Source organism: Lutra lutra, chromosome 6, assembly GCF_902655055.1.
Source record: "Lutra lutra chromosome 6, mLutLut1.2, whole genome shotgun sequence".
In the NCBI taxonomy this organism is placed as follows: Eukaryota; Metazoa; Chordata; class Mammalia; order Carnivora; family Mustelidae; genus Lutra; species Lutra lutra.
The window spans coordinates 146231331-146254479 of record NC_062283.1 but is presented as its reverse complement, the minus strand read 5'-3'; the positions used below and the strand labels follow the sequence as shown (position 1 = coordinate 146254479).

General features: G+C 48.0%; 1 protein-coding gene across 2 annotated transcripts; it reads right to left on the bottom strand.

Moving 5' to 3' along the window:
- Nucleotides 1-1530: 1530 nt before the first annotated feature.
- MAS1 (MAS1 proto-oncogene, G protein-coupled receptor) lies at nt 1531-16794 on the bottom strand. 2 transcript variants are annotated; one of them, XM_047734519.1, is made up of 2 exons: nt 16603-16794; nt 1531-2830 (listed from the first exon to the last, which is right to left on the bottom strand). In XM_047734519.1, exon 2 carries the CDS (start codon nt 2792-2794, stop codon nt 1817-1819), a length of 978 nt encoding a protein of 325 aa, XP_047590475.1. In that variant the 5' UTR covers nt 2795-2830; nt 16603-16794; the 3' UTR covers nt 1531-1816. The 2 variants fall into 2 exon arrangements, with proteins under 2 accessions (XP_047590475.1, XP_047590476.1); XM_047734520.1 differs by having other exon boundaries at nt 16653-16794.
- Nucleotides 16795-23149: the final 6355 nt, after the last annotated feature.

The following is a 23149-nucleotide window of genomic DNA, read 5'->3' as shown; positions in this document are numbered from 1 at the left end:
TCCTACCCCAGAAGCCAGTGCAGCACCTGGAGGATGGTGGCAATCTGAGGGCCGCTCTGACCTCCATATTCTGTTCTTACCCAGGGAAGATGCTCTGTTTTCCATCAAAAACAAGATCATTGTAAATGTCAGCACTCCACACCCATCTGGGCTCCTGAAAGCAAGCTGCCTGGTTTCTGAATCAGATGTCATACCCACTGAAGAGCCACCTGCCTCCAAGCTCGGCTGGGTGGGAGAGACTTGCATCTCCCCCAGTGAAGCTGCCCACCACCCCCCTCCCATGATCAGATCACAGGTGATCATTCATTTCGAGAGTCAGAGGATGGAGAAGAAATGAACAGCAACAGAACCCTTTCATCACGGCTTCTCTGACCCTTTGGAGACAAATGGTAAAGATAAATCCCAATGGGTTCATTTATAGGCATGAACATTTTACTCCCTTAGGACCACATGAAGCATTGCTATTTTTGTGGAGCACTTAGAAGGGGCAGAAGGAAACAAAACACGGTAATATAGTCTATGGGCCATGATGGGTTTCCTAGGGGAGACCCAGGACATGCTGTTTGAAGACTCAGACACAAGTCATGGCAGGAGAGCAGCAGAGCAATAAGATATTGACCAAGCCCTGCACAGATTTTCTTGGGAAAAATGTCCACGAACCCTCTGAGATGTGGTCAAAACTCTCATAAGCCCCTGCTGCAGGGCCTCCTCCCAGGACTAACACAAAGAAGCGCTCAGGAGGAGATGGGGTTGAAAGTGCAGAAACCTGTGTCTGGCTGCTGGTGACAACTCTGTGGCTATAAATAACCCATCACTTCATGGGGGTGGGAGGGGAGGTTCTAAGAACATAATCACCCTCACAGACTTGTGACTTAAGTTTCATTCATGAAAACTTACATCAAGCAAAGGATTTCCACACAGACTTTCATTGCATCAAGCATTCTCACAGAAGGAAGGAGAAGCCACGAGAAACTCCTCTACTGGTGGCCAAATGTTTTTCTTCACAACCCGAGATAATTCTCTAACACGTGGCTGGTTGGATGTTGTAACATCTGCAGATGTTTTCAGCAGAGGTGTTGTGCCGTGAAAAGCTTTCATGCTTCAAGCAAAAAGACCTTCATAAATGTACATTCAACATTGGAAAACACATAACAGTATTTGTACATGATAGAACTGTGTGTATGTGTGTGTGCGTGCATGCACAAGTTACAAAACAGAAGTTGGTCTCTCTTCTTGCACTTCAAGGTGGAAAGACTGATGTTTATTGAGCATTGACAACGTGCCAAGTGCTCAGCATATCGTAACTCCCCATTTCATCCTCGCCTGGGAGGAATGGACTATTACTATTAAACATTTTATAAGTGAGGACAAGAGATTCTGAGAGGTCAAACCACTTGCCTGAACTCCCACAGGCAGCAAATGATAAGAGTCGATCTGACTCCAAAGCCCATGTTTTTCCTGCTACATGGCTCCACCTTCTTAAGTTCCAACAAATACTTTTGTTACCTTTTCCAATACTCATCTGTACATGTTCTTGCTAGAGTAATTTCTACAATTCATGGGAAGTGCTGCTGGAAGAGCTGAGGAGGAATGGAAGGTTTCTTCTTAGGTACAGAAATGATAGAGGTCCAACATATTTTGAGTTTTTTCAGAAGATACAGTACAAGGATAGGGTCTTATCATCAATGAGTATCTCATGCAGGTGATGAGGCATCCTTCCGTGCCGTATTTAGGACACACTGAAGTGGTAGTCCAAGCACAAAGTACAAATAATCTGTGCCCCACCATTTTTGTCCATGGTTTCCTGCCACTGTCCTCAGACCACAGTCTCAATTGTGGTGGTGTTGCCATTGTCTTCCTGGCGCCTGGGTTGCATTTCATCTTTGAAAGCTCTGGTCAGAACCACTTTTAAGGACTCCTTGAACCGCTTTTTCTTACTGCTGCCCACGAAGAAGTAAATAAAAGGGTTGGCGCTGCTGTTGATTGTGGAGAAGAGAAGAGAAATATGGTGCAAGTTTCCAAAGGCTGACCAATACTCATAATAGAGCAGGTAGAGGAGCCTCATGGGCATAGCGAAAATGAGGAAGATGATGATGGTGACCATGATGACTATGTACAGCTTCGAGGAATGGGCCGTCCATGTGTTCTTTCGGATCTTAATCACTAGGATGGTGCTGGACACCACCATGAGGGGAGTGAAGACCAGGAAACTCAGAATGGCAATGAAGATGATCACTGCCCTGCAGTCACTTTGAGAGTGACTCTGCCCTTCACTGTCAATGCACATGACATACTCCATGGTGGTCACCAAGCACGAAAGTGCCCACAGGAGGGCACAGACAAATGCCGACTGATGCTTAGGGCGATGACATCGGTACCAGATGGGGTAGAGGACAGACAGGCACCTCTCCACACTAATGGCCGTCAACAGATAGAGGCCTGTGTTGTAGCCAAACAGAAAAGTCACTGATAATGTGACGATCGTGTAGTAATAGCCAGAAGAGAGCTCATAATCTAAGGCATAGTCAACAGACAGAATAAAAATACAAAAGAGCAATGAGATGTCTGCAATAGACAAGTGGGTGATGTAGACCGTGAAGGGATTTCTTCTCATCCGGAAGCAGAGGAACCAGAGGAGGATTCCATTTTCGACAAAGCCCAGAGGGGAGATGCTCATAATTACCCAGTGCACAATTGGGATTTCCCGGCGCAGGTCCCCAGCCGAGGTATTCCTGGCGGTGGAGGCGTTGGTGGACTTCTCATCAACGAATGACGTCACGTTCGACTCATCCATGAGGAGGCCTCAGGCAGGGGCTCTTCAGGTAATTTTCTATAAATAAGTAAAACAAAAACAAAAAAGACAGCATGAAATGGATGCATTGGGGGAGAAGGGAAAATTTCAGCAACGGATCATGAACGTCATGTTGTTAACAAATATGTTTAACTGACTCTACAGTTATCTTTCTGACAATGACAAAATTAGACATTTTACCAGAAAAGAGAACTGATTTCATGATTTTTTTGGTCCTCCAATAGCCATTAATTCTGTATTATTACTTGCTTGTGGCTCAGTGCCAAAAGGGTCCGGCAAAGCGGGAGGGTCAGAGTGCCTGGTGTCCACATCTGGTCTGGCCCATGCTTTCAGAAGGGCATCCTGAAAATCATTCATCTTCTTCACCTGTCTCCCATCTGAGGAACCAGATTAATTGCATTCAGGAGCAAAGACAAAATATATTTTTGGTCAGTGTTGTTGTCATTTTTTTAATGCATAAAGTACCATAAGTGATGGGTAAATGAGAGAGAAGAGCTAGCAAAATTTTGTTCAATCATGTACCGATATTTTTGTAAGTGTGAACAATTAGAAGGCATTTATCTTATGTGGTCTCAATATCTCTGACAAAACTGGGCACCTCTCCAGACTAGGTGTGCCAGGCAAACCAACGACCTGAGTGACAGATGGTGAGCCTTAACAAGGTGTGGTCACATCGCCACAAAGCACAGGCCAGACCGTGCAGGAAAACACTACTAACAGACATTCAACAAAGCACTAACTGGAAACCAATAGAAACACTAAATATTTGAAACTGCAAAGCAAAGAGTCTCAGAAACTTCCTATCACATGTCTATGAATTGCAAAATAAATATATGCACAGTCCCCGCCTTCTTCCTGTTATGTAACAAATACACAGATGCCACTTCCCCCACTGGAGAAAGGACAAGGTAGGCAGCGGCAGAGATCCTCTGCCTGGTGCCAACTTTAATTTGTCCTTGACTTTGTCAAGTCATTGTTGTTGTTGTCATTTGGATGGTGGCGGTAAAATACTGTCCTTTGTTTTTTGAATTTTGACCTTGTAGACCAAGGTCCCTCCATATGCAAAATAATTAACCTTTAGGAAGTTAATCAAACCATATTTTAAATAATAGATATCTGCCTTTTCCTCACAAGCTTCCCTGAAGCAGAACAGTGCAGAGATGCAATGTTTTGTGAAGTTTGCATGTCTCAGTGATATTAGATGTTTTCAGGATTGAGTCAGCAGAAGCCCAGCATTGGCACATCTCTGCATGTAGAGCTCAGTACAGCTGTGCCTGACATCCAGACTCACGGGCAGCCTGCTGAGAAGGATAGTTAACTCCCCAGTGGTGTGCTTCAGGAGCCCCTGGGGCCTCTGCCTCCACTGTTCTTATCCCTCATCTCCTGACTAACACTTCCCTCAGCTACTCAGATGAGGTACTGGAAAGGATTTTCGCTGGGGCAAGTTCTCCTTTCATTTCATAATTAAACAGAATAAATAGACCCCAATACCCTCAGGAGCCAACACCAGGACCAGAATCCAGAACACCATGGCATGACAGACCGAAGATCTGCTGTAGAGACCAGCCTTTGTTAGAAGTCTGTAAGTAAGATGGTCACATTCCCCACATCCACCCACCCAATACACATTCAAAGCCAACTTCCTGCTGGGCACTGTTCTAGGCGTTGGGACATGGCAGTGAAGGAAGGAGACCAAGCATCAACCTCTTAGAGTCTCTATTCCAGTGGGAAGGCAGTCAATAACCAAACAAAAACCACAAGTAAAAAGACATCAAGTCCTAATAAATGCCACACAGAAAAAGCACAGACCACGTACGAACCAGAATGTGGTTGAGGAGGCAGCAAGATGTGGTTGGATTCCGGATGCAGTTTGGTTCGTTGATGGATGAGAGGTGTTATTGTAGAGAGAGAATGAGTTTTCAGCCATTTACTGAATGGACAAGGTGCAGTTGGAGTGGGTTAGGAGAGGTATATTGAGTTTGCAAAGCCCATGCATGGGACGCCGGGGTGGCTCAGTCAGTTAAGCATCTGACTTTTGATTTTGGCTCAGGTCATGGTCTCGGGGTAGTGGGATCGAGGACCACATCAGGCTGCACTCTCGGTGGGGAGTCTGCTTAAGATTCTCTCTCTTCCTCTGCACTGCCTCGCCTCTCTCTCTCTCAAATAATAAATAAATAAATCTTTAAAAAAAGAAAAGAAAAGCCTATGCAAATGGAGATGTTTAGTAGTGTCAGGAGCTGGGGAGACAGGTGCAGTCTGGGCGTAGAAATACAGGTATTGTTTGCAACCAGGTGGGATTTAAAATCAGGAGGCTAAATGAGGTTATCTATGAAATACAGATACATGTAAAGGAGAAGAGGTCCAAAGACCAATCCCTGGGACATTTCGAAGTTCACAGGTCAGGGAGATGGGAAGGAAGCAAAAGAAACTAAGAACGATCTGGCAGAGAGATAAGAGACAACCACAGAAGAGTGATGTCCAGGTGTTTCTCATAGTGTGATCAACTGTGCTAACTTCTATTCTAAGTTCAAATTAGATAAGAACTGGAAATGGACCATTAGAGTAGAGTCATTGTTGACCTTGATGAGAGCCGTTCATGCACAGTGGAGAAAGTGAAACTCTGATTAACCAACATGGATTCCAGGGAGGATGGGAGAAGAGTAAGCAGAGACGGAGAGTATGGACAACCCTCTTGAGGAAATTCAGTGCAAATTCAAGCAGAAATGGAGGAGTAACTGGAGAGGGCTGCAGGGGTTTGGGGTGAGTTGATAAACTAATAAGAATTTTCCAGGAAAAAAGAAACAATGGATGATTCATGACTTAGGGGTCTAGAGCTTGGTGGAGTTGCTGGCTTTTGCTGGTAGCATAATTTATTCATCAGAGCAGAAGGGAAGGCAGAGTGTGTAGTTAAAAATGCAGTTAGGCAGGTAGGCTGACAGCAGGAGTGTTAGAAGTTGGAAGACATTCTCTTCTGAATGCACAGTATCTCCTTTTTCAGCAAAGTAAGAAGCTAGATCATCAGCTAAGAGCGAGGAGAGGTGGAGGGAGAGGTGGAGGGTTCTCTCCATGTGGGCAGCATGTGAAATCATCAAGTGAACGAGGGAAAAGACCAGGGAAATACCCAAAGAGTGAGATTTCAGGCAGACCTTAGAGCCCACCAGTGCGTCTTTAAACCCCCAGGAATTTAAAAATTCATCATGAATGTGCTTCTCTCCAGCTACAGCTCAGCTGTCCAGGTGGGAGCACAGTGAAGGAGGGGGGTTGGATTTAGCCAGGGCTCGGGTTTTCCCAGGCTGGTGCAATGGTGGAAGAGGAGCGCCGACGGGATCAAAGGACATGGAAGGGAATGGGTGCGATGACGGACTACAGAATTCAATGGGATTAGAAGAAAGGTGAGGTCAGGAGAAAGATGACAGTGACCAGGACACAGGAGCCATCTGATAGACCCAGTGCTAACAGAGGACTGTGGAAGTCCAAGTGCTAAAGGTAGGGAACCGGAAAAAAGGAGGTGGGGCTGGAGAAAGGGATTGCAACCGAGATTGCAACCAAGATTGTGGCGGTGCAGATTTGCAGTTATCGCTGTTGACAATTAAAGAGCTCGACCAGGAGAAAGAACAGCAGAGGGAGCGTGGAGGACGAGGTCATCTGAGGTGAGATCAGGACCTGGAGTGCTTTGAAGACTTTGGAAGACTTGGAAGACTTACCTACATAAACATTGAAATGACTGGGGAATAGTGTAATATGGTTGCGGGGAGGGGAAGGACTAAGAACCAGGTGTGAAACTCTTCAAGAAATTTGGGAACGCAAACCAGGAGTGTATAAATAGTCACGGTGAGGAGAGTCATAGGTAACACAGATGGATGATAGGTGCTTTTGTTTTTGGGGGTGGTGTTTTAGAGGTAGAAGAGAGGAAACAGAATAATCTGTAGTGCAGAGAGGTAGAGGTTTAAGAAAGGTCTAGATTAGCACTAGCCAGTAGAAAGATAATACAGGCCATATGTCTTAAATTTTTCTAGTAGCCACATACAAAAAAACTAACAAGAAACAGGTGAAATGAATTTTAATAACTATTTTATCTGACCTAATGTGTTCAAAATATATGTTCAAAATATAATCAACATAAAAAATATTAACGAGATATTTTATATTCTTTTTCTCACAGTGTGTCTTTAAACTCCAATACATTTAGGCACATCTCCCTTCATACTGGCCACATTTCACAGGCTCCATAGCCCCATGGGGCCGGTGGCTACCATAATGGACAGCCCAGGTAGGGAACCATCACAAGGAAATCAAATGCTTTCATCTTTTCACAGCAAACCTAAATCAAAGACTAGATATGTCAAATCAGAACTTTTCTAATTTCTAATTGATTTGTAATCAAAATGTTTAAGGAAACTGACAAGAACATCTTTCTGACTCAGGCTCACATCCTTGAACTTCTCACAGACCACAGCATCATTCAGCTTTCCGATACTCGTTATGTGCAAGAGAGCTGTCATGTACTCCCCATAAAAGCCAGTTAGGAAAGGTCTTTCAACACATGAAATCAAACTATTTTTCTTTTAAAGTCAAACCAAAATAACCAAATTTACTTTCTGAAGAGATCACCGTCTGTCGATTTTTCAACAAACGTTTGGATTTCAGTCACTGTCCAAAGTCTTAAGGATGAAGAAATAAATAAGACACAGTCTTCTGCACAGTTTTGTAGGGGAAACAGAACTAAACCTGATTCAATACAGGAAATGGAAGGTAGGAGACCTTGGCTGTGTGCCAGGCAAGCATGCAGCAGGAGACAACGTCTCAGGCTTTTAAGGAAGGCTCTCCAGGGCTGGGCCTTGAAGGGTTAGCAGGAGTTTGTTAGCTGAGGGAAGGAAGAACAGCATTTTAAGAAAAAGTAACAGATGGACTGACGCATGGAGGCAGGAGGGCACAAGGTGCTGGGGGTGGGGGTTTGAGAAGGCTGGTGGACCCGGGGCAGACAGCGGGGCTGAAGCATGACAGACAGGTTACGATTCTTCTCTGAATGTTAGGGTTCTTCTATAGACCATGCTCATCCAGCTTGGTGCTTAAAAATTACCCGGGATTGCTTAGGAAAAATGCAAATTCCAAGATCCCATTGTTTCAGAAAGCCTGGGTTGGGGCTCTGGAATCTGTAATTCCACAGCCCAGGGGATTCTGATACAGGTGCACCAGGGCCGTGCTGGGAAATCCTCTGCCATTTGCACTGGGGAGCCATGAAAGGTTTCAGCACAGGGCTGAGATATGCCCTGAGCTGTTTTTCAGAAAAGTTACCCTGGTCCTAGTCTAAAGGCTGGATGGAGGGAGATACTGGATGGAGCAAAGAAGCCAGCAGGGGGCTGTGTCAGTGAACAGCTTGCTGGGGACACCCAGGCAGGAGGGTAGCGGCTTGGCGAGCCAGGGAACAGAGCTTGGTTTGCCTTGCACTGCGTGCCCGTGAAGCATGGTAAGGGCACATCAGGGCAGGATTGGGGAGGGGGAGGGGGGCGCGTCCGTGCGTGCCCGGGTCCCCTTATTGTGTTCTTCAGTAAGCAGAAGTCCATGAAACAAAAGGTAATAGATACACGTGTGAGATCTTCAGAACATTATTGATCACAGTGCATTTGCCTGATTGTGAATTTCAAATGCAGGACCAACCCACAGCATGCCCCTCTTCCGTTCCCGTGACTCTGGCCCGGACCCTCCGGAGCTATCTCCCCCTCACCTCCTTGTCTCCCAGTTCTCTGCACCAACCATCCAAAGCTTCCCTCAACCACTCTGGTGCTCTTTCTCCATGACTTTCCTCATTGCAGCGGAGCTAAAACTGCATCTCCCACACTAACCTGCAAACTCGTGGAAAACAGGGCTTTATCTTATTCCTCCCTGAATCTCTAGCACTTGGCACACAGTAGGAATCCAATGAGTACATATTGAATTATTCCAAGAAATAAAGCCCATCACAGCAGTCCAAGGGAGAAAACCACCAGCTCTAGTCCAGGACGTGCCAGTTAGTAGAAAGTTCTGTTGCAAAAATCCCAAGGCAGATTTTGGCCAGAATGTGATTGGAAAGCAAATGAAAATCCCATAAAAACTCATTCCTATTAAAAACTAATGATAGGGGTGCCTGAGTGTCTCAGTGGGTTAAAGCCTCTGCCTTCGGCTCAGGTCAGGATCTCAGGGTCCTGAGATCGAGCCCCGCATCGGGCTCTCTGCTCGGCGGGGAGCCTGCTTCCTCCTCTCTCTCTCTGCCTGCCTCTCGGCCTACTTGTGATCTCTCTCTCTTTCTCTCTCTGTCAAGTAAATAAATAAAATCTTTAAAAAAAAACTAATGATAACTCAGGGCGTCTGGGCACAGTCAGTTAAGTGTCCGACTTCAGCTCAGGTCCTGATCTTGGGGTCCTGAGATCAAACCTTATCGGGCACCCGGCTTATTGGGGAGCCTGCTTCTCCCTCTCCTCTTCCCCCCACCCCTTGTGTTTTCTCTCTCTCTCTCTCTCTCTCAAATAAATAAATTCTCTAAAAAAACAAAAACACTAATGATAACTCTCCACGTTGTTTTGTTACAGTGGTGTTTTATTTAAATGACACATTGCTAAAAATCGCATTCCTAGTCTTACCAGACCAAACTGAATTTCAGCCCCCCCCCCCCCGCCCCCAGGGAAGTAGCAGGTGGCCAGAAGCGCCTTGGACACAGCTGGCCCAACACGCTCACTGCCTGCCCCCTTCCTCGGGGCTCCTTGGCCATTCTGTGCGTTATCCCCCCTGTCGGTGGCTGGCGAGGACATTCGAGGCTGGCCAGGAGGACGGTGGAAGGGTGGCTGTTGCTGGTCCTCGACAAAACCACCTAGCTCAGAACAGCACACAGCTGAGCTCTCAGAAAACTGTGAGGACACGGGGACGCAATTACCAGACAGGAGTAACACTGAAGGTAACCCGTCTCCATGTCCGCGTGGGTCTAGTGCTGTGCACTCTGACCAGACATGCAAATCGTTTATTTTTAATACATCTTGTCTTTAGAGAGACGTCATATTTGCAATGCTGTGTCTTACCTGGTGGTAACAATCCGGGGGGAAGGAGAGGTCGTCCCTATAGCCCTCTGTGCCCCGATGTGGTCAATCCCCCAACACAGTCTAAGATCTGGGTCGGAAGAGAAGGCCGAGTGGGGGATGTTGAGTGGGGGATGGCACCACTATTGGTATGAACTACTGGCAGCATCAAAGAAGCACCTTCCTACTCTCTCTTCCTTCTCACAGAAGAACCCGGATGGAAAAAGCAATACATCAGAGCAGGAGAAGGCAGCTGGGGCATCCTCCCTCCCAGTTAACTTTGGATCCTCCAATCAGCTCCAGAAATGATAAGGAAGCTGTTATTGCCCCCTTTTTATAGGGGAAGAAGGAAGGCTTAGTAAACAGACCAAGTTCACACACCTCCCCAGGGCCCAACCCCAGGGTATTCCCGGGACCCTGCAGGGCATCAGGGCTGAGAGCCCCCATGGATCATGATCCCAGAGTCAGGGCAGGAGCACAGGTCCGCACCCTAACTGAACGCTGAACTGGTCTCCCACTTAAGAAAGAAGTCCAACCAAACCCCCTCAGTTTTACAGACCCGTAAACGGAAGACTGCAGTGGAGACACTGGGAGAGCCCATGTCACATCCAGGTGGAGGGCGCCCTGTGGCTGGGAGCGCTGGAGGCTGACTCCAGAACTCCTCCCACTCTGCCCTGGGCTGGACCCTATTTTTAAGACTTTGCCTTTTATAGCCTGTTCTAGTCTGCCTCCAATCTTCCTACTTGAGGAATTGAAGGCATCAGATTCCCTAATATTATAGGGGATTTTCTTCCCCCAAAGACTTGATGACTTTCTCATTGTGAGTCTGCCAGGGTGGGAGCCAGGGGCTGAGTGCTCTCTGCACTAGAATCCCACTGGGAGTGAATTAGCCCCAGGGACGGGAGACAGGGCTCAGCCCCCAAGAGACCCGCACCCCCACATGCTCATTTTATAATGTCTCATCCCAGCCCAGAAAGGGGGTATTTTCTAAATGTTATTGCCTTTTTCTCTAATTATAAAACAGTATGTGTTGATCAAAGAAGATCTGGAACATTTACTGGGGGAAAAAAATCACATGTAAAACCACTAATCAAAATTAATCTGCTTTCACGTTTGGGGATACTTTCTTTTCGTCTTGTTCCTGTGCCTCACACATGCTCCTTTTTAAAATTGAAATTGCTTTTTAAATCTGTTTTGGTGTCCTGCTTTCTTTTTTCTACTCACTGTCAATACCATATTGTAAACATTTTCTGTGTCAACATGGTCTCCAAAGACATGACTTTCCTAGTCACTGTGGGGATGAATCATCATTTAGCTTTAATAATCCTCTAACCTTGGACATACCCATTGCTTCGTATTTTTCATCATTATTTCTAAAAACAAAGCACTCTAATGAACTTCCTTGGATGCAAATTTTGTGCACGTCTTTAATTATTTCCCTAGGACATATTTCTAAAAGTGGAATTACTGGATGAAAGGGTACAAATATTTTTTTTTCAAAGATTTTTATTTATTCATGGACAGAGAGAGATCACAAGTAGGCAGAGCAGCAGGCAGAGAGAGGTGGAGGAGGAAGCAGACTCCCCACTGAGCAGAGAGCCCGATGTGGGACTTGATCCCAGGACCCTGAGATCATGACCTGAGCCGAAGGCAGAGGCCCAACCCTCTGAGCCACCCAGGCGCCCCGGGTACAAATATTTTTGAAGATTTTAAGAGCCTATTAACAAATTGTCTTCCAAAAAAACACCTGGACCAATGACACGGACATCTACAGTATATTTATGCTTTTCTTCCCCACAGCGTATATATGCATAAACTTTCTCCTCACCACCCAACGTCTCCATTTATTTTTCTAATTTGCAAATTCGGTAGGTGATAAAAGGTTCCTGTTTTACTTTGCATTTATTTGATTACTAATGAGTCTGGAGACTCTTTCATGGTTAATATTCACTTGTCTTTCTTCTTTGACGATTTATTTTTCTTCTTCACACCATCTCCTTACTGCTACAAGTCTGACTGCTCTGTGTTGGTTGGGGACATTTGGAACTTGGAAGAAGCAGGTATTCACAGATGAGGAAGCTCAGCCACAAGGAGCCCAAGTTCACATCTTCAGTGAGCACCGAGGCCCGAACCGGAGCCTCCATTGCCCGGGTCCACGTGAGCGCTGATTCTGCTCCCCATGCCAGTTCTTTGTCAACGGGTCATGGACATGGGGAGCTCACTACCCAAACATACCGTCATCTTTTGGGACATTTAATAATGGCCTTAATGTCATCAGAAACCATCCCCACCATCAACTTGATTGTCAGTTTATTAAAAGCCTCAAAGTTGGGTTGGCTCATTCATTGGGCATCTGCCTTTGGCTCAGGTCCCAGGGTCCTGGGATGGAGCCCCACATCCAGCTCCCTGCTCTGCTGGGAAGCCTGCTTCTTCTCCTCCCCACTTCCCCTGCTTGTGTTCCCTCTCTCACTCTATCTCTATCAGATAAATAAATAAAATCTTTAAAATAAATAAATAAATAAGTGCCTCAAAGGATGGACTTTTGTTAAAGGTTATTTAATAAAAGGATGGATTGTGTATTGTTATTGAAGGATAATAACTGCTTACTAAAAGATGAATATTATTTATTAGAGGATGGGTTTTTATTTATTAAGGCACCATCCACCCAATGCCAAACTCATAACAACAACAACAACAAAACAGGTTAGAGTTGCTTTCAGTTTCTCCTGATCCCTGTTTCTTCTGTGACGTGGGATGACCCAGAGTCATTAGCACTATGAACAAACACTTCTATTGATGAAGGGCACCATACTTCACCCTTTCAGGTAGTGATAATTGAAGTCAAAAGGGAACACTCAGGTTATGTCCTTTCATGAGGACAAATAATAATGAGCTGCAACCAGTCGTCAACACTGTGCTTCTAGAAGAGTGCTGCAAAAGGGAGGTGGTATCATTCTCACCCTGCTCCCCAGCTCACACACAGAGGACTATGGACTCTTCCTCCATGTTTCTGCTGCATGACGACACCATTGCCTAGACGTGCTTGCTTCCCTCTGGCTCTCCTCCTCGCTACCAGCAGCTTCTTCTCTGTCTACTCCCTGGATCTCTTCCTACATACCTCTTGGGCTTCTGGGGTCCCTGCTGACCCTCTTACTCTACAGTCTATTCCCGGGTGGCCTTGTCCAACCCCTTCCTTCAATAGTACCACACTCTGATGACACCAAAATCTCTAGCTCTAACTCAGACAGCTCCCTAGAATATCAGACCCTGTGACCCCCTCGTCCTGGATGTCTCCAGCTGGGCCACTCACAGAGGCACACCAGCCCCAGCTGACCCAAAGCAGAGATCAGACCTTCCCGGCTACTCTACGCTTGCTCTGGTATTCCTAGTCTTGTAAGCCAAAAAACTAGATATTTTGGAGCACCGCTCCTCTTATATGTTCCCTGCACCTGTCCCTTTTGTATGTTATATGTATTATATGTTGTATTTTATTTAAGTTTATTTATTCATTTGAGGGAGGGGGGCAGAGGGAGAGAATCTCAAGCAGACTCCCCACTGAGCTTGGACCCCCCCCCCCCTTCGTGGGGCTCTATCTCACGAACCTGAGATCATGATCTGAGCCAAATTCAAGAGTCCAACGCTCAACAGACTGAGCCACCAGGCGCCCCTTATATGCTGTATTCTTTTTTTTTAAGATTTTATTTGTTTATTTGACAGACAGAGATCACAAGTAGGCAGAGAGGAGCGCAGAGAGAGAGGAGGAAGCAGGCTCCCCGCTGAGCAAAGAGCCGCATGCGGAGCTCGATCCCAGGACCCTGGGATCAGGACCCGAGCCAAAGGCAGAGGCTTTAACCCACCGAGCCACCCAGGTGCCCCTATATGCTGTATTCTTAAAATGAAGTAAGTTGGAGAAAAGAAATGTCATTAAGAAAATCATAGGGGAAAGAAACACATTTACAGTACTGTACTGTATTTATCAGAAAAAAACCTGCATGTAAGTGAACCCAAGCAATTCAAACCCATGTTGTTCAAGGATCAACCACGTGTGTGTCTGTGTGGTTGTGTCTGCTGTGTGAGTGTGTGCAATGGATTCCCACCCGTATCTCTGATTAGAATCCAACATCACTGAGTTCAGTTTAGTTGCTTCCTCTCTATATTTCTAATTCTCTTCTCTGATGGTGAGAAACTTGGCTGCCATTATCCTCAACATATTTACTTATTTGGTCCGTCCACCGGGCAGTAAATCACCTCCTACATGGGCCACTGCCCTTCCCCCACCCCTGAACCAATATTCCCCCAACGCTGTCAGGCCACCGCTGCCACTGGCCTCTGCCCTGGGACCCACTCCTCACCCAGCAGTAGCCCTGAAGCCACGGCCGGGTCCCCTCTACCCCTCCCTCCCCACGCTGTGCAGATGGCCTCCCCCAGGCTGGGCTGCTGCCCCCTCACGGGGCTTGCAAGCTCAACACCTCACACAGGCCACAGGGAGTCAGGCTGATGGCGGTAAAGGTACACTTAGCACACACCTCCCTCTTGCAAAAATCAAAAGAATTATATGCCAAAAAAAAAAAAAAAAAGAATTATAGGCCATTTGGCATCTGAATGCAAGAGAGGTGTTTGAGATTTGACATTGTTCAAACCACACTGCAGAGACAGGGCCTCTTCTGCCTGTGCCTAAGGCGGCTTTGCCTGGAAGCCACATTGTCAAAGTGACTCCTAGATGCAAGTCCCAAGCAAAGCAGTTTGGCCCCCTGACCCTCAGTTGCTTTGCATAATTGGCATTTGAATGTATTTCTGGAAGGCTGGGGTGTAAGACAACCTAAGACAACAAAAGCACCTTGCCGATGTGAGTCTTGTGGAAATGCCAAATGGAGATAACGAATCAGCAAGCAGGGAAAACAAGCCTGGTGGTTTCCATAGCCGGTTAAGGATGTGGGCTTCGCCGAGCCGCGTCCTGGCAGGTCTCCTTGAAACTGCTACCTGCACTTCCCTCTCCCTGAGAGAGAGAGGAACAGGTGGACAGTGGAGCTGACAGACAAGCAAGGAAAATCAAAGACGGCTGAGAGTTGTGGGGTTTCTTCAGCTTTATCGGGGCATAAGGCAGAAAGTTTTAAATGCTATATATTTTGCTTGCTGAAGTTTTCTCTAGAGATTCCCATTCAATGGCCACAGTCCTCCCATGGTCCTGGATTCCCAGCCTGCCACATCACTCTTAGAAGAAGGAAGGGAGGAAGGGAGGGAGGGAAGGGAGAGGGAGCAAGAAGGAAGGAAGGAAGGAAGGGAGGAAGGAAAGGAGGAAAAGAGGGAGGGAGGGAAGGAGAAAGGAAGGGGGAGCAAGGGAGGATGAAAGAGGGGGAAGAAAAGGAAGGTAGGAAGGAAAGAAGGGGGGGGGGAGGGAAGGAGGAAGGGAGGGAAGAAAAGAAGGAAGGAAGAAAGGCTGGAAGGAAGGAAGGGAGGGAGGGAGGAAGGGAGGGAGGGAGGAAGGAAGGAAAAGGAAAAAGAAAAACCAACAAACAAAAAAAAAGAGAGAAAAAAAAAACAAACTCCATAGTGGGTCATCTGAAACCCTTTCTTGTTCCTCCGCAACCAAAAAGAGAGCCTGACCCTAGGCTGGACCTCCCAGGTGTGCAGCTCTAAAGGAAGGACAAATTCCTCCTTCTGTGTGTGTGCAGCAAAGCTGGACAAACAGAAACCTATTTGTGAGATGGAATTTCCATGGTAGGTGAGGGATCTGACGGCAACGTGCAGGGCAGGGACATCTGTCCTGGTATTAAACGCCTCGTGTCCGGCTTCCTCTTACTTGAGCCACGTGCATGAGAAGCAAAAGCTTTCTGCTCCCTTTCCAAGTGTACAGCAGGATCAACTTAGAACAGTGGTCTCAGGGCAAGGAGAGGCAAGGGCTGACCCTGTCCCCTGGAAGTCATTTGGTGCACCTGGAGATCTGGGTTGTTGGAGATGAGAGGGGGTCTATCAGCCAGGGACACTGCTGAGCGCCACACCACGCACAGAACCGCTCCCTACGACAAAGAAGGATCTGGCAGAAATGTCACGGTGCGAGCTTGGGAAACCTTGCTCTAGAGGGAGGCTTCAGACCACCTTCTCGCTGCTGCTTACAAAGCAATTGAACAACATCCCATACGTTCTCCCTCCAAGCGACCCCCACCCCCGTCCCAGAAATAATTGCCAAGAGACATCAAAGACAAGACGGAGCAGATTTCTTTCGGTGGAGCCTTGCCACCATGGGCTGCACGTCCGAGTTTATAAAAGCCACAGAAGCTAGGACGAACTCTGGTGCCCACTAAGGAAAGGCAAAACAGAACAAAACAAAACAAAAATCCAGCTTGCCTCTGGCCCTGCCCAGCTGCTTCTAGTCCAGTGATTTCCCCAGAGGACTCAAATATAGTAACAAGCCTTTCAGACCCCAACTCTTTTATCACTTGTAGCAACAAATTAAATAGCCTTGACCGCCCCCACGGCCACAGCAGCCTCATGAATCAACCCTCCGGTCCCTGCCCCCCCATCATGAGCCAAAGAGAAAAAGCCAACCACAAGTTTCAACCCCAAAGTTGAAAAACGGCATCTGAGGACAGTTCACCCGGCAAAGAAGCACATTTTCAAAACAAAGGCAGGAAGGGGGGTACAGAGGTTTGGGCCAACACACCCCAAATGCCTAACACACCGTCACAACAGCCGGCACAGAAAGAGTTCACCGGGCAATAGGTTCTTGAAGAGGGAAGATCTTACTCTGGTTGCCAAGGGTGGCTGAACAATTGAAACCTGGGGCGCAGACTCACTAGCTCCATTTGCTCAGGGAGGGTCAGAGGTGACAGCAGGGACGGCGCCCCCTTCGCATCCTGGGGCCCCGCCACCACCGCCAGCCTGCAGAGTCTCCGGTCCCCACATCTCCGAGGACGGCGGCAGCCTCCTTCCCTGGAGAAAGCAGAACCGCTCTCCCACTGCTGAAAATATTTGAGATGTGCCAAGCAGATGGTCCCACGCTTATCAGCAGAAGCCGTGCTTCAAATGGCATCATTCAGTGAGACGCTCGAGGGGAAATCTTCACGCGGATCCGGAGTGGGAACGAGCTGCTGAGAAGGCAGGGTGCTCGACCCCCGGGAACCGTCGGGGCCAGCCAGGGCTCAGGAGAGAGGTGACCCAGAGGAGTGTTCTACGGAAGGGCAAAACCACACAGGGGGCAGAAAGACAGACCCCTGCCATTCCTGACAGCCTGGAACTAGCTGACTGGTCTCAGCAAAGCGCATTAAGACTCTGTTTTTCTCGCCTATAAAATGGGGCCAATCCTAGTACCACCAGAAGTTGCATGAGGAAATGAGGTGTGGGTGTCGATGTCAACCTGCATAGCGAGGGACACGCTGTTTGGTCACTAAGTGCCCATTCCTCCCTACAGCCCGTGTTCAGGGTCACAGCCCATGTTAGCGCATGAGCACGGTGCGGTGGACCTGGGTGTCCAGACCGCTTCTCGCCTGGTTCGGACACTCACCCCTCCAGCACCTGTTCCCGTGACATGCATTCTCACCCCTGCAGTCATGTTACCCTTCCCCCACCTCCCCCACCCCTCCCCACCTCACCCTGACCCCTGTCCTCTCTCCAACAGCCCAGTGTAAGGGCTTAAAGGCCAAGCTGGAAATTCTGGATGGTTTGACTCACCCAGCCCTGCCACAAAGACCCACCTATTTTTTCCTCGTCAAAAGCACCCCTTCACGGTTTACTGTGTCAAAGTAGGGAGGGACCCAGGGGACAATTAGATCGAAACAGGGCAGAAGGCGATTTCAGATTCTGTGGGAAAGCAGACTCGGGAGCCCAAATATCAGGCTTTCCTCCTCGAACTGTCTCCATAAGCCACAGGGCTGAAGTGAGCCCTGCTGCTCCTGTGGGAAGCACGACGGGTGGCTCTGTCCTCCCCAGGGTGGGTGGGAGAGAAGAAAAGGAGAGCAGGAGCTTTCCCCTCAGGACCTCCAAGCCACGAGCAACTCAAGGTGAGGTTGGGGGACCATGCAGGTGCTTTCTGCAGCAAATCAGAACTTCGGGGGTGCTTGGCCCAGGAAGCCCAAGTGCGCTCGCATTACCTGGTGTTGACGTTCCAAGGGAGGAGAGGGGCAGCCTTCTGGGACTTCACACTCCCAGAGGATCATCAGAAGCTGGAAAGAGACCTGGGAGCGTCTAAGCAAACCTCGAGGCAGAAAAGAAGGAGCACTTGGCGGGAAGGGGGGTCAGACAGGTGCAGGCAGAGGGAGCTCGGAGAGAAGTACCGGGGCCTGCTGAGAAGGGTGCAAAGTCGAGATCCAGAAAGGAGGAGATGCCCCGAAGGGAAAGGGGAGTGAAGGGAGAGCGGGCAGGGCCAGAAGGATCCACTCTGCTCCTCTGCTCCACGTTTGTAGCTTCTCAGAAGCTCAGGGACTGTCCCGGATTTTATGAACAGTTTCGCTTTGTCCCTACGGGGGCTGTGAAAACCCTGAGCAGAGTGACCAACTGGAAGGAAGACTCCAACGTCATTATTAAGTCAACAGAACACGGGGCCTCACTCACCAGTTCCCTTTTTCCAGCTCCCCACAGAACAGAAAAGTCTGTCCATGCTGGCAGAGAACGAGTTGCCTAATTTGTAAATTGGTGACAGTCACGGGGTGAACAAGGACCAGGCCACCAGGACGGTGGAGAGACAAGGTGGTGCCCAGGTGAGGGCAGAGGGCGGAGAGGGGCAGGGGCCGGTCAGGGGGAGCCTGGAAGAGAGGGTGCGCTCTGCCCCCAGACTGAGGTGGGTGGTAGGAGGCTGCGATTGCTTTGTGACTATTGGCACCCCTAACCAAGAGCGGGGCCCCTGCAGATGGAGCTGGGGTTTCATTTGTGGTAGATAATGATTTCTACTTAGAGAAAATACAGCAACTCTCTGGTAAAAATAAAACTGCTTGCATTTAAGGCCACAATAGGTTGGCTATTTCTGTGCCTGGCTTGTCTTTGTGAGTAATCATCTCCTCTTGAGAGGTAGGAGAGTTTGGGGGAGGGAGGTGTAGACAGAATAGGGAACAGAGCCAGCGGAGCCCGGGGAAGTGAAGTCTGTGTCCTCAACGTCCAGCAGTGGAAGAAAAATTCTAGCTTTACCCTCCATGAGCCAAGTCCCACCTTCCAAAGTTCTCTAGAGAAACACCGTTCCTCTTTCTCCCCAACAAACAACAAAGAAATAGGGCCTCGGGCCTCGGGAAGGGCTTATAGGAACAAGGAAAGTGGGACTTAGTAACCCAGAAGGCCAGAGAATGGACCCATAAGTGGTAGAACCCGTAAAGGGAACTCACTCCAATTCCAAACGCTCTCAGTGCCATGGAGCCCTTGCTCCGGCGCTAAACCCAGGGATGCCCAGTGAGTTCCACTCACATCCTAGAATGTACTCCTCCGCTGGAAGGAAGTCGGCCTTACCCTGGATGTTGAGCTCAGTGATGACGGGGAGGACAGCCATCAAGTGCTTCCCCAGAGCCCAGCACTCCCCCTTAGAGTTAGATGCCGGGGCGGGGGGGGAGGGGGGGCGGAGTTGGTTGGTCAGGATACTGAGAGAGGATGGCTGGGGCTGGGGCAGGGGCAGGGGCAAGGGCTCATTTTCATAGGAAAATAACAGACCTCAGAGTCTGGGTTTGAAACGGCAGATCTCAGAGTGGCAGACGGCCCTTCCTGTACAAATTGTCTTGCTCCAGCATTTGGGAGCCGAGCAACTTCAGGTATGTTAGAAATGTGGACTTGCCACCCTGACCAGAGTGATGAGTGTGATTCTCTCACTCATCTGTTTAATTGACGGGGCAGGCCCCGCCCTCTGCCCGCCGTCCTGCACGGAAGACTTCAGATCTCACAGGCCAGATAAAAATCCAAGATAAAACCCTGAGAACAGAACTCTCCCAGGCTGATCTGAATCCCATCAGCCTCGGGCATTATTCTCCAGGCTTCTCCTAGCCTGCCCTGTCTGGGATTGGTTGGGTCTCTCCCAAGTAATGAGCCTCACTCTCAGTACACATTTCTTAAACATCAAATCTTAAAGAAAAATGGCATACTTCTCCCCCTTGTCATTTCTTTTCCTGCAAGGAGACTGGCCTCCGTGGTGGGGCAGAGACCACAGCAGATAAGACAATATGGGGAAGCGAACCCACCAGGAGGTCACAGAGGTCACCGTCCTCCATGAACCCTGGGAGGATGAGACCCAGCTGTGGGAGTTGAGGCCTCCAGCCTCCCACCGGATTTAGAATGTGCCAGAAAGGAGACTCTTTGCAAGGTGGTGAGGAGAGTGTGCAGGATGTGAGATGAGGCTGTGTGGGGATGTGGGGACACTCCTGTATGGCACTCCTCCACAAAGACACACATCTCAGGCAAGTTCCCTAATTTGAACAAAGGGAATATCTCCTTGTCCTCCCAATCAGCACCTAATCAGCTACACAGACACTTTATCCTCTAGATTCTTTACCTAGATTGTAATCCTGTGCTCTCCCTTGTCCAAACATCATGAAAAAAATCCAGTTGTGAGAAAGAATATTTTTGGAGCATCGCCTTGGGACATGGAGTCTATCCACTTCTCTAGATGTTCTAAATATTACCCTGGGTTCAGCCCTGCGTACTTGGCCAGCATTGTCTTGGCCCTTCATAAAACTCTAATTTCTAAATTACCCTTTGGAGATAGTCATCAGCTAGCATTTAGAGGCTCTATAAAAAAAAAGAGAGAGAGAGAGACATAAAAAGATCAAAACTGTGTTCATGTAGGATCTGGCTAGCAGCCTTCCCACCAGACCTACAGAGTCTCCTCCTGGAGATTTCTGCTTTAGGAATAGCTGAGCTTCCATCAGCTGTGTAACTGGCTTTCTTTTTTTTTTTTCTGTTGGAAAGCAACATATTTGACCTGCATTTGAAATGGACCCCAGGGCTTTTTTAAAAGAAAAAATGTCTGCAATCACAAATTGAGTCAGGGGTCTATGTGGGCACCATTAAACTTGCATTCGTTATCCCTTTTCTGCTCCTGAACGTGGATTTGGACAATATTTTTGTTTTTACCTACAACATCCTGAAGGAGCTGGAAACAGGTCAGTCACTTCCAAAGGCAGTGTTGGGTCTACCACGAGTATCTAACTTCCACAGCAGTGACTGGACCCGTGCAGAGAAGAGTTCTCTAAGTACGGTGGTCGCACCTATTAAATGACACTTTTAGAGTTACTTGTTTACGTGTCCATTCTCCCACAAAACTGAGCTCCGTGAGGTGGAGGTAATGCCTTACTCATTTAGTACTAGCTGAGCAAAAGAACAAATTAGATAAGCCAACTCTGTTTAGAATTGCTGCCACAATTTCAGATGTTGGTTTGCTTTGTGGACAGTTTATATAGTTAGAAAATTGTTTTATGATTCTTGAGTGTTCATCTGAATTTTCCCAATAGACTGTAAGTCCCGGGAAAGGAACCACGTCTGGGCTTCCCTGTGTGGCCCGTACAGGGCTGAGAACAGTGGAGGTGAGCGTTGCCGGGCAACTGGACAGGTACTGGGCTCCGTGGAATGCTGGTGGGGCCCCAGGTTGATGTTTTGCTGAAACGGTCTAACTTGGCTGGTTACCCCGCAGCATCTAGCAAACCAGTCACCTGAGTGTAACGCGATACCATGCTGGTGATTGAGGTTTGTTTGGGGTATGCGTGGCATCAGTCATCGCCACCCTGTCGTAGTACAGAGATGAGGACTTGCTATCTCTCTCTTGCTGAACCAGAGTGTCTAGTCATGGCCTGATGGACACTCCGCAGATGGTTTTAGTGGTGGTTTACAGAGGTGAAAATGAAGCCTTGCCTCCCTTGTCTGAAAACAATCTGAGTTAACACCCAAATTCCACACCATCCATGGGGCTCATTATCGGTAATTTGATGACCATATGTTGCCCTAAAGAGAGACACTCAGCATCTGTGGCCAAGAAAACAATGGTTAAATATTTCTGGCAGGTGTATCTCCCTTAGTGTTGCCCAGCTTCCCCATGTTTACTAATAAAAACTGTATCAGAAACAAAAATGTCCAGCCTACGACAGTATAAAGAGACAAGATAAATAAAATCAACCTTCTCAATTTTGGCCCAACTTCAATCATTGTTCAGGGTGAAGAGGAAAGTACAGTCAAGTTCTAGTGATTCGGACTGAACCACTGGTCAGTGGCTCTCCAAGTCCTTGACCTGGTCCTTACAGCCTTTGCTCCATCCTCGTCCTGCAGACCCATCATCGTATAAAGCCAAGCCAGAGGAACAAGAGAAGGGTATGCCCACCATACTTTTGGGAGAATGTGCCTGAGAGGGAGGTTGTACTATCTGCCAAAATGAGATTGAGGGATTTTCAGATGTTCCATTGAACAGTTCTCTCTTCTCCCTGTGCTCTGATGACAAGGATGTGTGGGTGGGTCGCCGTCCATGTGTCGAGAAGATGCAGGGGTGAAGGGAGTGGTACAGAAGGGGATTGCTGAGTGCTGAGAGGAGAGGTATGGAGGATTAAGGAAGCAAAAGGCCTCCAAACACAAAGCAAAAATGAGTGACCCCTGAGAAGTGCACCTCCATCCCTCAGGGATTCCCTGGAGCCTGCAGGGAGAGGTCAGGGGTCATGGGCAGGGACCTATTAATAGGTCGGGCTCAGCCCAACCTAGGTTGATGCCATCACTTATCTGTGTTACTGTCAAATCCCTTAATAGGGCTGATCCCCTGGAACTGTAAAAGGAATAACCTGAGGTGAAAGTTCTAGAACAGGAAAGTCTTTCCTGACCAACTCCACAGACACAGATCCTCTGATACTGTGTTCACCCCACACCTGGTGCAGTCTCGACAAGATGACACGCCATTTGACTCATTGCTTTCCCAGGGGCGAGGGGCCCTCCCTGGGATCTTCCTAGGGATGAAATTTGAGGTTTTTTTCAACTCTAATACATCAGAAAGCCTCAGAGCAGGCGGCACCTTACGCCTGCCATGACCTGAAGGTGGGTCTCTAAGTGCTGCATCTGGAAGCTGGCTTCTTATGCTGTTTGTGCCCTGAGCTACATCAAGAAACAATCCAGTAGTTCCCTTGAGTACAGATCCTTTACCTTTTTGTTCGGGTTATTCCCAGATACCTTATGGTACTTGGTGCTATAGTAAATGGAATCAATTCTCTAATTTCCCTTTTGTATTTTCATTGTTAATGTATAAGAAGGCAACTGATTTCTGTGCGTTGATTTTGTATCCTCCCACATTACTGAATTGCTGTATGAGTTCTAGTAGTTGGAGGGTGGAGTCTTTTGGTTTTCCATATAAAGT